This window comes from Equus asinus, chromosome 17 (assembly GCF_041296235.1).
Source record: "Equus asinus isolate D_3611 breed Donkey chromosome 17, EquAss-T2T_v2, whole genome shotgun sequence".
Classification (NCBI taxonomy): Eukaryota; Metazoa; Chordata; class Mammalia; order Perissodactyla; family Equidae; genus Equus; species Equus asinus.
The window spans coordinates 700,423-715,587 of NC_091806.1; the positions used below are offsets into that span (position 1 = coordinate 700,423).

General features: G+C 38.4%; 1 protein-coding gene across 1 annotated transcript in view; it reads left to right on the plus strand.

The window, feature by feature from the left end:
- Positions 1-15,165, plus strand: part of CSTF3 (cleavage stimulation factor subunit 3) — a 67,264-nt gene that overhangs the window by 49,142 nt on the left and 2,957 nt on the right. The window contains exons 6-17 of the mRNA XM_014851073.3: positions 37-103; positions 418-452; positions 539-665; positions 2,152-2,229; positions 3,250-3,412; positions 5,555-5,664; positions 6,050-6,166; positions 6,428-6,502; positions 8,186-8,329; positions 8,695-8,797; positions 11,970-12,039; positions 13,294-13,489. Of these exons, the coding sequence (XP_014706559.1) occupies positions 37-103; positions 418-452; positions 539-665; positions 2,152-2,229; positions 3,250-3,412; positions 5,555-5,664; positions 6,050-6,166; positions 6,428-6,502; positions 8,186-8,329; positions 8,695-8,797; positions 11,970-12,039; positions 13,294-13,489 (1,285 nt within the window). The remainder of the gene's footprint in view (positions 1-36; positions 104-417; positions 453-538; positions 666-2,151; positions 2,230-3,249; positions 3,413-5,554; positions 5,665-6,049; positions 6,167-6,427; positions 6,503-8,185; positions 8,330-8,694; positions 8,798-11,969; positions 12,040-13,293; positions 13,490-15,165) is intronic.

The window sequence follows — 15,165 nt, forward strand, 5'->3', positions numbered from 1 at the left end:
CAGTTTAAAGAAACGTGTCTTTCACATTTATTTCAGAGAAAAAATGGCTCAAGCGTATGACTTTGCACTGGATAAAATTGGAATGGAAATTATGTCTTATCAGGTAGAATTAAAATTTTTTTTTTAAGATTTTATTTTTCCTTTTTTTCCCCAAAGCCCCCCGGTACGTAGTTGTGTGTTTTTAGTTGTGGGTCCTTCTAGTTGTGGCATGTGGGATGCTGCCTCAGCATGGCTTGATGAGCGGTGCCATGTCCGTGCCCAGGATCCCAACTGGCAAAACCCTGGGCTGCCAAAGCGGAGCATGCGGACTTAACCACTCGGCAACAGGGCTGGCCCTGAGAATTAAAACTTTTTAATAGATACACAATGAATTTGAAAATATTAAGAAACGTACTAACATTTTATTTTATTTCTTAGATTTGGGTGGATTACATCAATTTCCTAAAAGGCGTGTAAGTAGTTTTATAGTTTTTTTTTTTCGGTGTGACCAGTTGACTTAGCTATAATATAATTGATGGCATTTCTTATCTGATGCCAGGGAAGCTGTTGGATCTTACGCAGAAAATCAGAGAATAACAGCTGTCCGAAGAGTTTATCAACGAGGTTGTGTTAATCCAATGATCAACATTGAACAACTCTGGAGAGACTATAACAAGTATGAAGAGGTAACTTAGGCCAGAGTATTTTATTATTACAACCAAGCCATTTAATTTTTAGGCATTGTGGATTTGTGGATTCTAGCCTTTCTAGTGTCTGGTACCTGAATATCAGTGTTGCACATGTCTGTTTTTATATTGGTTGTAATGAAAGAACCACTCCTAATGTTTTTGCAAGGTTTTGAGAGTCTCGTATTACTGTTGAGTTATTTTTTAGGGAATACTCTGGGAGGATTACAATTCTTACAAGACCATTTGTATTCCACGTTGAACCATATGTGCACAATCGTGCACACACATTGCCATTGATCCCTTCTGAAGTGGTACCTTTTTAGAATTGTTTTCCAGCGGCAATCATCAGTTGCAGCACACCTCTTTCACCTCGTTACAGTGATGTGATTATTGGTTGTGTTTGTGAGATGTGGGGCTGCAGTCCAAGACCCTTGTCTCGTTGGCTTATGCTTTAACCAACTGACCTAATAAGCCCATAGCTCTAAATACACACGTCAAATAAGCTCTGTCATTGGAAGAAAGCTCCTCATATGTCCATTGTATTTTAGAAGAACTATGTAGGGTATTAAAACTGTTTCCTCACAGGCATGAGCGATGGTTCTCAAACATTTGGATCTTGAGATTTTAAAAATTATTGAAGACCACAAGGAACTTTTAATTATAATGTGGCTTTTATCTATCAATATTTAGCATATTGGAATTAAAACTGAGAAATTTTAAGATATTTATTTATTAATTCATTTAAAGTTTATAATAATAAACTCCTTACCTTTTAACATAAATAGCATTAAAACAAACTGTATTTTCCAAAACAAGAAAAAATTTAGTGAGAAGCATGGCATCGATTTATATTTCTGCAAATTTCTTTAATATCTAGCTTATTAGAAGATAGCTAGATTTTCATATCTGCTTCTAAATTCAATCTATTACAATATTGAACGTCATGTAGCCTCTGAAAACTCCACTGTATTTTTGTGAGAGAGGCAAATAATGTATTAGTATTGTACGAAAATTGTTTTGATCTCGTGGATCCCCTGAAAGGGTCTTGGGGATCAGGAATCCTTGGACTACACTTTGAGAACTGCTCAGCATGAGTGAATGTTTATGTCTCCTTGGTACCTCTGTGCTTATTTTTAAAGTTACACAGACCCAGTTAAAAACCGGCTTTTAGAGCTAAGCTATGGCTGTTCACCCAGATGAATCTGCACATCATTCTTTATTAGTGGAATTGACTCTTTCCAAATCATGGCCTGTCTTTAGAAATTCCTGATGTGTGGACACTTACCACCAGCTCATAACAGACGTAAGCAGATCCTGCTTGATCTCTGAAGCATAGAATGTGATTGAACTTTTATTCTACCAGCCAAAAAATCTTTTAAAATAAAAAACTTAAAGTAATTTAGTAAATGAATAAATTAAATGTATTGTGCTAATATTAAAATATAGTTAATTTTAAAATAATATACATTTTTCTTTTTTTTAGGGTATTAATATTCATTTAGCTAAAAAAATGATTGAAGATCGGAGTAGAGATTACATGAATGCTAGGCGTGTAGCTAAGGTATGGAATTCCATCAGGCCACTTATTTTAAAAGATTTTATTTTTCCTTTTTCTCCCCAAAGTCCCCCGGCACATAGTTGTGTATTTTTAGTTGTGGGTCCGTCTAGCTGTGGCATGTGGGACGCTGCCTCAGCATGGCCTGATGAGCAGTGCCATGTCCGTGCCCAGGATCCGAACTGGCGAAACCCCAGGCCGCTGAAGCAGAGTGCACGAACCCAAGCGCTTGGCCACGGGGCCGGGCCCCAGGCCACTTATTTTAATCGTTATTATGAGTATGTTACTTACATAAGAGCTTTTTCTATCCGGTATCACTCTTGATCTTTTCAATCATTAGCAATCTTAATTAATGACAATTAATTGCATTGTCTGAGCAGATGATATATTTGAAATGAAATACCTCTTTACGGATATGTTAAAGGACAAAATAGAATAAATCATGTGTGGAAGAAATTATTTTTTAAAATACAGACACAAAGGTTGTAGAGACAAGATCCTACCTAGAACTGAGGACGTAGTTCTTATCCTTCCCTCCTGTCTGCTCACAGATGTCTGAGTGCTGTACTCCTCTGTGGTCTGATCACACAGCTCTCAGGGACAGATCTTTGTCTTACGTGCGTAACTTTCCATTCATTTACACTGTTAAAAGTTAGGGAAAATAGCCTCGTAATACAAACTACTGAAATTTAAAAAGACACATAGTTTCTCCAAAGTGGCAGTAATGATGCCACCAGATCATCAGTCATGTTGATCTGTCGACTCCTCTGTCCTGGAGAGTGACCTTCTAGATCACCTGCAGAGGGCCCAGGCGTGTTCTGTTCACTCAGTCCTGGGAACCTGCTCTTGGCTGAGTAATTCTCTGTTATTTTTCTCCTTGCTCTTAAATATTTTAGATTATATTAACAAAATGGTCTTTGGAAAAAATAGGCATTTTGAGCAAAGTATTCCAAACTGATCACCTCCATCCTGTGTATCAGAGTTGTTCCTAGACTCCTCACAGAATTCTAAATGCTTCTTGTCTAGGAATATGAGACAGTAATGAAAGGTTTGGACCGCAATGCTCCCTCGGTGCCTCCTCAGAATACTCCTCAAGAAGCTCAGCAGGTAGATATGTGGAAGAAATACATACAGTGGGAAAAGAGCAACCCTCTTCGTACAGAAGATCAGACCCTTATAACAAAAAGAGGTAACAAGATTAACCTTCCTGGGACTCCAGTTACATGTATGTTAGGCTACTTGACGTTATCCCATAGGTTACTGAGGCTGTTTTTCACCTGTAGTCTTTTTTTCTCTATGTTCTTCAGATTCAATAATTTCTATTGATCTATCTCCGTGTTCACTCACCTTTGTTTTATCATATCCAGTCTGCTGTTAAGCCCATCCAGTGAATTCTTCATTTCAGAGATTATACGTTTCAGTTCTGTAAATTTGCATTCTAGAAATTTTTGTATTTCGTATAGTTCCTTTTTTATATTTTCCTTTTTGTAGTTTCCGTTTCTCTGTTGAGAATCCATGTCCATTACCATCTTTTTCTTTATATCCTTGAAAATATTTGTAACAGTAGTTATAAATCCTTGTCGCTAATTCTAGCATCTGGGCTATTTCTCTCAACTATGGGTCATATTTTCCTGTTTTGTTACAAGTCTAGACATTTAAAAATTTTCTTTTGGACAGTGTACAGATGTACAAGTGATACTTTTTAAAGGCTGGATTCTGTCATCTTCCTCTGAAGAAAGTGGAGTTTTATTTTAGCAGAGAATTAAATTACTGGCAGGTCACCTGGACTTGCGGAGGCTTGGTTTTTATTTATTTATTTATTTATTTTTTGAGGAAGATCAGCCCTGAGCTAACATCTGCTGCCAATCCTCCTTTTTTTGCTGAGGAAGACTGGCCCTGAGCTAACATCTGTGCCCATCTTCCTCTACTTTACATGTGGAACACCTACCACAGCATGGCTTGCCTAGCAGTGCCGTGTCCACACCCGGGATTCGAACCGGCGAAGCCCGGGCTGCCAAAGCAGAACATGTGCACTTAACCGTTTCGTCACTGGGCTGGCCCAAGGCTTGGTTTTACACTGTTAGGATGGGTCTGTTTTAGTTTTGCCCTTAATGTCGGAGTAAATCTCTTAGTCCTGGGACATAGTCTTTACTCCCAAGACATAATAGAAAATTTAAGGTGTTTACCCAGACCCTCTTCCTTGATGGGACTCAGATTCTACACTTGGTTTCCCTTACACTGGGCACCCACTGAGCCATCTGTTCAGCTCTTTCAGTCTTCACTTTTGCTTTCCACTTGAGCTCTTTGCATTTCCTGTGTGTGTATATTTTAGGGGTCAGCTAATGATTTGAGGGCATTCATGCCCACATTTTCAGGCTCCACCCTCTATGGCTCCCCCTTTTTTCAGAATTTTCCCCCTTAATTTCCAGCTTCTCTCACAGCCCAGAATTCCATGTTACTTGCCTCAAGCCAGTAAGAGCTCAGCATTTGACTTGAGTTCTAGCTATCCCAGAACGGTACACACAGGGGTGTGCCCTAGAGGGGAAAAGCCATGTTAAGTATGGATCTTACCCAGTGTGGTTCCGATGTTTTCAGGGCTCAGTCCTCTTTGGTTTCTGTTTCTTTTGGTCATTCTCTGATGCATTATAGTTGCTTTTTGTATTTTTTAGTTTATGATTTTTATTTTCAGGAGAGTTAGTCTGATACAAACTACTCTGCCACTGCCAGAACTAGTATTTGGAGCTTTTAAAAATCCCTCAATTGTGCCTTTCTCCCTCACCTATAGTCCTTTGCAGATACCGTTTCCTTTGCCTACACTATTTTTGTGTCTACTCCTATCCTTCCTGCACTCCATTTACTCTCTCATCTGACCAGCTTCTCTCCCTTCTCAGATTCTGCTTTAGATGTCAATTCCTTAGTGAAGCCTTTCTTGAGTCCCTCAACTATGTTCAGTCCTGCTGCTGTAAGCTTCAAGAGTACGCTGTGCTTTCCTTGTCATAATACTTATTTTTTCTAATTGCTTTCTTCATATCGGTCTTCCCAGTATACTGCAGACTCCTGGAGTATAGGAAGTCTTATTCACTGATGCAGTCACAAGGTCTTTCACATTCCCTAGCATGTAGTTAGTGCTCAATAAATATTAATTTATAAATGATGGATGGATGGGGCTTGGGTGGTTGATGGTGCCAGCAATCACTAAAGCTTTTTATTTCTAATTACCATTCATTGTTGAGGATCTTGTGTTAGCCTAATATTTTCATTGTGGTACCTGTATTGACAGTTTTGTAAATGATATTTATTTTAATTGAGTGTTGTGGATGTCTTCCTTTAGTTATGTTTGCTTATGAACAGTGCCTGCTTGTGCTGGGCCATCACCCTGATATTTGGTATGAAGCCGCCCAGTATCTTGAGCAGTCAAGTAAGCTGCTCGCAGAGAAGGGGGTGAGTGCTCCTTTTCCCCTGTCAGTCTTTTCATGGTTTTTTATGGCAATAATTTGCAAAAAATATAACACCGTATTTTGGTAATAAAGTTTAAGTGTTGAAACTTTTAATCTTATGTCACTATGAATCTTAGTGACACTCCTATATGATTAGACTACTTAGAATAAAATACAATAGCTGTTTTTTAATGTATTAAAGTGATGAATCATTTAGAGTACTTGTATTACTTGTATGATTCTTCTGTTAAAATAGTGGAAGAAGTCTTTGAAATTTTTTTTAGAATCCAGAAATGCATGTGTCTGTATGTATATATGTAGGTATATTTTATTCTCTTTCAGCTATATTAAAATTATTGAGAGTGACCTCTTCTTGTTTTTTCTCCTAGGATATGAATAATGCCAAATTATTTAGTGATGAAGCTGCTAATATATATGAAAGAGCCATAAGCACTTTATTAAAGAAGAATATGCTTCTTTATTTTGCATACGCAGATTATGAAGAGGTGAGTAAAAATATCTAGAACTTTCTTATAATTGGATTTTTTACTGCAGGACTGAATTTTTTTCTGGTTGCTTCTTTGCCAGGCATAATGTTTTTGGTAGATGGAGGTGATGCAAAATGAACTGTTATTAGTCCTTAGCTCATTATATATTTATGTTCAAAGCAGATGCCATTGTGGGGTGCAGCCTCTGGACTCCTCAGAGCTCACATCCTGCTTGCTTATGAGTGTCTCTTTATCTCCGCTTCTTCTCTACCACCTTAGAGTCGCATGAAGTATGAGAAAGTTCACAGTATATATAACAGACTTCTGGCAATTGAGGATATTGACCCCACCTTGGTGAGCAACTTTACAAATCTCTTTTCCACCTTTGTAGTCTGCTTTAACAACAAAAAGAATTAATTTACATACAGTAAAATTCACTGTTTTTGTTGTATAGTTCTATGAATTTTGACCAATGGCATCAAGTCATGGGACTACCATCACAATTAAGATACAAAACACTTCAATCACTGCACAAAAATTCCATCATGTGACCCTTTGCAGTCATCCCTTCCCTCTCTCCCAACTCCTGGCAATTACTGCCCTGTTGTCTGCTCAATTTTAAATGCAGCAGTATCAAACAGATACAGTGGGGCTTGTTCTAACATTTTCCGCAGGATAATAGTTTGTAGCCATTTATGCCACATAACTGTTGCTTAATAAATATTTCTTTTTAAATAAAGGGAGGCAGGAGAGACCAACATCCTGGGAAGAGATTGGACAGGAACTCACTTTGCCCCTAATTCTGCCCTGTAATAGTGGTTTTGGAAGCCCTAAATTTCTTCATAGTGCAGTGGAGATTTTCAAGTGGGAGGGGAAGAGTACAGGCCATTGTGTGGGGTCTAGACCCTTTGCCTCAAGTCAACAACAGCTATACTGCTTTTTTGTTTGTTTATATTGGGATTCCACTGCAGATTGCTTGCATTTATTAGTTATTTTAAAGTTAATTTTGCAAACCACTCTGTGCTATGCGCTGTGCTGGATTCCTGCAGTAGAATGAAAAGTTAGATAAAATTCCTTTCCTCCAGGAACCCAGTTCGTTCATCCATCCATCCCGTCTGTCAAAACTGGGTAACACAGTTTCACATCACAACTGGGCAAATCAGGACCCTACTCATAGTCCAGAGACATTTGTTCACTGAAAAACTATTGCATCCTCTCCATGTGCTGGACACTCAGCGGGTGCTGAGTATAAAATGGCTCGTAAATCGTGTATCAATAATGTGATATTATTTGGTCTTTGGAAAATCAAGTAGTAGGCTTTTAAGGCAATGAACTAAGAAAATGTGAAGTTAGGGGCCCGCCAAGTGGCGCAGCGGTTAAGTTCACACATTCCACTTCAGTGGCCTGGGCTTCGCCCGTTTGGATCCCAGGTGCGGACATGGCACCGCATGGCACGCCATGCTGTGGTAGGCGTCCCACATATGAAGTAGAGGAAGATGGGCATGGATGTTAGCTCAGGGCCAGTCTTCCTCAGCAAAAAGAGGAGGATTGGCAGCAGTTAGCTCAGGGCTGATCTTCCTCAAAAAAAAAAAAAAGAAGAAAATGTGAAGTTAGATTGTTAAACATGCTTATATTAGACCAAACCTTGAGTTTTCCAGGTGTTGACATTCATTAATGGAGTGTTTTCCAGTAATTTCACTTTTAATCCCCATTTAAAATTTAATTTGCATGTTCTGGAATTAGATAGTGGTGATGATTGCACAACCTTGTGAATATACTAAAAACCATTGAATTGTATACTTTAAAGGGTGAATTTTGTGATATGTGAATGATATGTCAATTTAAAAAAATTAAGTTGCAAGTATCTTTAATACAAGCAAAAAGCTGTATTGCAGATAAATAGTGTAATATCTATAATCTTACTTTCTGATTTCTTGGGTACAGGAACATTTTAGGATAGGAATAAGATGAGCCTGTGTTGGATGCTACAGGGATCACATTCTGCCTAATCTGTAGAAAAATAATTTTTTTGCATAGGTGTATATCCAATATATGAAATTTGCAAGGAGAGCAGAAGGTATCAAATCTGGAAGAATGATATTTAAAAAAGCAAGAGAAGATGCCAGAACCCGCCACCATGTCTATGTTACTGCAGCACTCATGGAATATTACTGTAGTAAGGTAAGTACTGAAATAAAATATAAAAATAGAATAATTTTCTTCGTCTGAGCTACATTCATGAAAAGAAAGGTAGTCCTGGTTTCTGTCATTAAGCTTTAATTGCTCCATATCAGAAGAGAAGTCTAAGTGTATCTGTGTAAAGTTACATGGAGCATCATCTGAATCCCTATGCCGGCTAATTTATGCCTTGTTAAACTCCGTATTTCTGAATCTAAACCCCCTTGAATGGTTTTTAGCTCAGCAGTTTCTACTTAGCATGATTTTAATTTCCATTTTAGTTCTTAAAGTTCCTTGTCATATTTAGGTTTGGTTTTAATATTCTTTTGAGTATCTGGAAATCAGTACTTTCCTCTCTTTACTTTTAGGACAAATCTGTTGCCTTTAAGATTTTTGAGCTGGGGCTAAAGAAATATGGAGACATTCCAGAATATGTCCTGGCCTATATTGACTATCTTTCTCACCTCAATGGTAAGCAGATTCTGGATCTGTAATTGTTACTTAATATTTAACCATCAATGTCATTCTCTGAAATTAATGTTGCTGGGTTTTTTTCCTCCTTGAAGATGTTATAATTCTGTCATCACACCAGAACCAGGCATTTGATAGGCACTCAAGAAATATTTAGGGTCTATCAACCATGAATTTGTGTTTATTGGGTAATGGTAGATGCCTTTTGACTGCAGAATGGTCTTTAACATATCATCAGTAAAGTGCTATCGGTAGTAGGATAAATGCGCAAATTCAGAGGTTGAGAGACACAGTTATTCATGCTCATCTCTGGTAACTCTGGGCAAGTCACCTCCTGTTTCCTGGGGGTCAGGGGAAACAGTTAACAAAAATCTCTAGCCACCAAAACTCAAAGATGCCCAAGTAGTAAAGTAAAATGCTTTGAGGCTACTGGGGAAGAGATATCAAAAAGAAACATTATGAGTGTCTTTATTTTTACTTCCCTATTATGTTATAATAATCACAACGGCCGTCCTTTACTGAGTTCCTGCCTTGGACCAGGCCCTTGAACTAGGGGTTCATATACACAGCACGTGTGCACATATGTGTCGGTCTCATTTAGTCTAGCTATCCACAGTACAGGGTGTGTAATTCCTTGACTAAAAATGATCTGGTATAAAAATTGGTTTAAGAAAGAAATATACAATTATGTGCCATGTAAATGATTATAGAATTAAATATGACAGGTATATATCAATGATTCTTATGGTATTTTAGAAAAATAGAGCATTTTATATATCTAAATAGTAGAAAAGAATAAAACTTAAATACGATTTTATATTTTAGCTTAGTGATTCTACAGTCTGGAAAAAGACATCTCCAACAAGTGAGACAGTGGAGCCTTTAATTAAAAAGAAATTTTCTTGTGTGAAATTAATGTTTCTCACCAATTTTCAATTATTTTGCTTGACTTTTTAGAATAGTTGCTAGTATTATAATATTTGCTACTCTACAAATGAGGATGATGTCTGATCTCAGCATTGTCTTACAAAATCAGTGTCTTGCATGGTTTGTTCATTTGCTCATCTGTCTACCCATCTATCCATCATTTATTCAGTACCGTCTGGTTCCTGGGGCTTGGGAGTGCAAAGGTAGCTAGGACTCCTTTCTTCCCCTTAGAGCATTCGCACGGGGGAGTCAGCTGTGCAAACATGACTGCATCGCCACTTGGTGCTTAATTGTAGCGTGAGTTCTGGGGCTAGGTGTATAATCTCGTTTCAGATTTCTCCTCTGCAGAATGGTCATAATAAGAGTACCTTTCATAGGATTGTTGAGAGGATTAAATGAGTTTTTGCATGTGTTTGATTTATATATGGAATGTGGTAATTCCATAATTCTATAAATTCTATAAATGTTAACTGTTTATTATGATGATGGCAATCATGAAAAAAATGTGCTAAATGCTATAGTAGAGCCCTGAGTGAAGTACTTTGGAAGTGCAGAGAGGAGAGTGTAATTTAAGTTCTAGAGCTGTGCTGTGCTATTACTGTAGCCACGAGACTACTAAGCGTTGAGCACTTGAAAGATGCCTAGGTGAAAATGAGATGTGGTGTAAGTGTAAAGTACATGGCAGATTTCAAAGAGTTAGTGCAAAAGGGAATGTAAAATATCTTAATAATTTTTCATATTGATTACATGTTGAAATGATAATTTAGATGTATTAGAATAAATAAAATGTTATAATTAATTTTACCTGTTTTTACTCTTTTCAATGTGGCTAGCAGAAAATTTAAATTACATACGTGGCTTGCATTATGTTTCTGTTAGACAGAACTGTTCTAGAGGGCGTCGTAGAGAAGGGGACGTGAGGTGGGCCTTGAAGGGTGAACGGTAGTTAGCCAGGTAACGAAACAGGAAAATGCATTCCAGGCAGAGAGCATAGCATGCAACAGGCAGTGGAAGGTTGTGTGGAATGGTAAAAAAGGTCTGGAGCAAAGCTTGGAATAAAGCAAAAGGAATAAAATGTAAGATTTACTTAACATTTTTTAAAGTACAGTATGTTAAGTTGAAGATGAAAGCCGTGAATGTGGTGTCATCTTCTTTGGTTTAGTACGTTTAATCTCTTGTTTTACTTTGCATTTGGACGTGTAGTAAAACTGAATAACTACCCTGAGGCAATACAAATCAACCATTCTGCTGGATGTTTTTGTAAACAACTCTGTTGAGGTATAATTTATATCCCATAAATGCATCCATTTTAAACATACAATTCAATGATTGTTAGTAAGTTTACTGCTGGATTCTTAAACTTTACTAGATCCTTTAGAGCTTAGCAAGAAGGGTTACTTTTCCCCTTCCAGCTACAGAGGGCCTTCCAAGACTCAAATTTCAGTATACCTCTGGTGCCATTCTTAATTCACTTGCTACTTGCATATTCATCTACCAATCTAGATATTACCGTACCTCTATGAGAGTTTAAAATAGCTACGTACAGAGTAGTCTTGGTGCTGCCAAGTGAGAAGGCCAGCTCTATATAAATTGCAGCTTGCCATCCTTCACATTTGGTGTATTTAAAAGTACCAGGAGTCTGACGCTTCTAATGTCAGCAGACATGTACTTTTCATTATTCTTTAGAGGCAAATTATGTTCAGATAGCACACAGTTACAAATTGTTGGCCTTTACAGCTGCAGTATTCTATAGAAGAGAGCTGAACTCTAGGCAGGCTTCTAGAGAGAGCGCTATTACTCAGTCAGTGAAGAACTCACTGAATGCTTGTGAACCTCAACTTTCTTCATCTATAAAAATTGGTGTTATAGGGGCCGGCCTGGTGGCGCAGCAGTTAAGTGTGCGTGTTCTGCTTCGGCGGCCCGGGATTCGCTGGTTCGGATCCCGATGCAGACGTGGCACCACTTGGCAGGCCGTGCTGTGGTAGGCATCCCACATGTAAAGTGGAGGAGGATGGGCACAGATGTTAGCTCGGAGCCAGTCTTCCTCAGCAAAAAGAGGAGGATTGGCGGCAGATGTTAGCTCAGGGCTAATCTTCCTCAAAAAGAAAAAAAAATTGGTGTTATTATAGTTACCTTTCTGCACAGGATTTTTGTGAGGATTAAATGAGATAATGCATGTGCAAAAACACTGTTGAACTGTAAAACTGAAGTTTTTAAATATTTACAATCTTTTTAAATATTCTAGAGGACAACAATACCCGAGTTTTGTTTGAACGAGTGTTAACGTCTGGAAGCCTTCCTCCTGAGAAGTCTGGGTAAGCCGTGTGAAACTCTTTGGTCAGCCTCCAAGGGCGGCTTGAATACTCGATTGTGATCTGTGGGATGAACGCTTGCTTGTTGAGAATAAGTTTCAGGAGAAATTTCCCTTGCCTCTTGAAGCTTAATTTACAAAAATGTCTGCCAGCAATACTTTCATATGTGTTTAAAATTAAAAAAAAAAAATAGTGTACTGATTAGAATTGTTTTGAGAAATGCATTAGCAATTTATTATCAAATATTTTAACATATCTTTCTACTTTACTATATCCCTAGAAATTGATATGAACAAATTAGAGAAGAGTTCTGAAATTTTTACCTCCCTTACTCAGAGCAAAGACTCTTACGTATTGAAGGTTTGTTTGACGCGTCATGTGGCAGATTGATGGTTCTGAGTGTCAGCTTCCCCAGAGGAGTGACACGGTGCAGTGCGCGGTGGGAATCCTAAGGCTCTGGAGTCTGGGCTTCAGATCCCAGCTCAGCCAGCTACCCCTTGGGCAGGTTTCATGACCTCACCAGTCCTTACTTTCTCATGAAGCAAGAAGAATGTCTACCAGTGTGGGATGTTTGTGGCAGTCCTATACCTGGTGTACAGTAGGCACTCAGTGTATTATGTTAGTACAAAGGTGCGTAGTGACATTTACGTAAGTAGAGTCTCAGCATTAATTTTGGTTGTTAGAACAGTGGTGAGGTACAAATTTGTCCCCACTGATCCATATTAATGGGAAAAAATAGAGAGCAATCATGGTAGATTTTGGAATATATTTTTGTTCATACATTGAGTAAAGAAATGTATTCTGTTATAATTCATGCCACTCCACAAAATGGTGAAACCACATTATTCAGGAGAAATTGGAAATCTTTCTAGGTTCCTTTTTCAGCTCTTCCACCTAGAGTTTACCCTCTCTAGGGTAAATATCTCTTTTATTGACACAAAGGATAGGAAGGTATGCTAAATAAGTAAAACTCTAAAAAGGGCTTAAATACAGAAGTATTTAGGGTGAAGTGTTATAATGTCTATAATTTACTTTCAAATTCTTAAACAAAAACAAGATGAAGCAAAAATGGCAAAAATATTAATAATGGGTATTCATTATACTATTCTATTTTTCTGTAGTTTGGAAATTTTTATAATAAAAAATAGATTTTTATAATTAAAAAAAAGAGAGAGGGAACTTAAGGCATTTTTGTAAATGGACTCCCTACCCCAAACACAGAATAATTAAGTATTGATTATATGTGTTTTCTTACAGAGAAATCTGGGCCCGATTTCTAGCTTTTGAAAGTAATATTGGTGATCTAGCAAGTATACTCAAAGTGGAGAAAAGACGGTTTACAGCATTCAAAGAAGAGTATGAAGGCAAAGAAACAGCTTTACTGGTAGACAGATACAAGTTCATGGACTTGTATCCTTGCTCTGCCAGTGAACTAAAAGCACTTGGTTATAAGGTATGTACTTACGATCAAGATGTGTGTAGTGTCCTTATTTTTGAATATTTTAGAATATTTTGAATATTTTAGAATAGTTCAAGGATAAACTTCACACTAAAGTAAACTCTGAAATAGAAATTAACGTAGCTTTAGAATAGATTTGTAGAAAACAAGAAGAAAGTTCAGGGGTTTTCCTTGGGTCTATGAAACATTGACTGTCAAAAGTACTTAACAGTGGGGCCAGCCTGGTGGCATAGCGGTTAAGTTTGGCGGCCCAGGGTTTGTGGGTTTGTATCCCGGGTGCAGGCCTCCACCACTCACCAGACATGCTGTGGCAGTGACCCACATACCAAATAGAGGAAGACTGGCACAGATGTTAGCTCAGGGCCAGTCTTCCTCTCACACACACACACACAAAATACTGAGCAAAATGAGAATTAAAATGAGATTTAACAAATGGTTTCATTCTTTCCCGGAAATTGTCAGTGCCTTATATCTTATGTCTGGTGGGCAGATGGAGGCAGTGAGGAGGGAAGAAAAACAAAAGAAAATCTGAATGTCATCTGAGGTATTACAGTTTTTGGTAATAGTTCTTAAAACTGATGAATGTGTTTTGACAGATCTTAAACCAAATGTAGTTCATGTTACATATTTTGTAGATCTAATGAAGAAATGTTACAGCTTGTTAAATCCATAAAGTTCTTTGAAGGATTTGTATCTTCCAAACAGGACTCCTTCAGTGGACCCCTTGAGGGATGAGCTTGTCTAGGAACGGAGCTCCTCTGGGGAGACACCGAGTCGTTAGGAAACACAGCTGTTGCCTGAGCCCACTCAGGCCAGGGCGGAGGATTGTTTGTGCATTCCCAGAAATAGCCCCTGCTGAGAAGACCATTATTCTATCATTTCTTGATTTTTCGGTGTCCTGTGAACAAAAACAAAGATGGAAGGGGAAGCTATATCCACGAGAGTCCTGTGTTGGTCCTTTTAAGCCAGCCAGCAGGAGGACGCTCCTGACCATCATTCTCCACTTCCTCTCTGCCCTCTTTTGGCCTGGGTCTCGCTGGTCTGGTGTGTGAACCAGATTAAATGTTTGAGAGAAATTACCCATAATTGAACTTCAGACCTTTCCGTTAATGGAAGCGCCAATTCCCAGATTCCTATTCTGGACTCAGGGGCTGCTCAGGGATGAGCAGATTCTGCTTCCAGTTTAACTACTTTTCAATGGAAAGCCAAAGACACTTAAGACTATGTGTAATTATTAGAAAAGGCTATTTCTAATGGAAATAAGATGACAATGGAAATTAAGGAAGTTAATGAGGGTAAAGATCTTACTATTTCCAAGTAGAACTACTTCTTGGATATGAATTTTCCATCTTGTATTTCTGTTTCTACTCTTCTGTTTATTTGGGAAGGATTAATGTGCTTCTGTGCGTGTACATGTGAGAGAGGGAAAGAGAGAAAAAGCGATTCCCAGTGGGTCTGCTCCTTTAGATTTGCCACCAACTGCATTTGATGTCACCGGCTGCACGTGAGCACGTTTTGAGGAAGTAAAATTGCCCTCATGCCTCTTGCTGGTGGCAAAGGGGCTCTGCTGGTTCTCTTCAGATGGAGTGACATAGCTGCCTGTCGTGGAGGAACTTCTCCGGGGTAGGGCCTCGGGTAGTAGTGGCCACGTTGCTCCCTTTGACCCATCT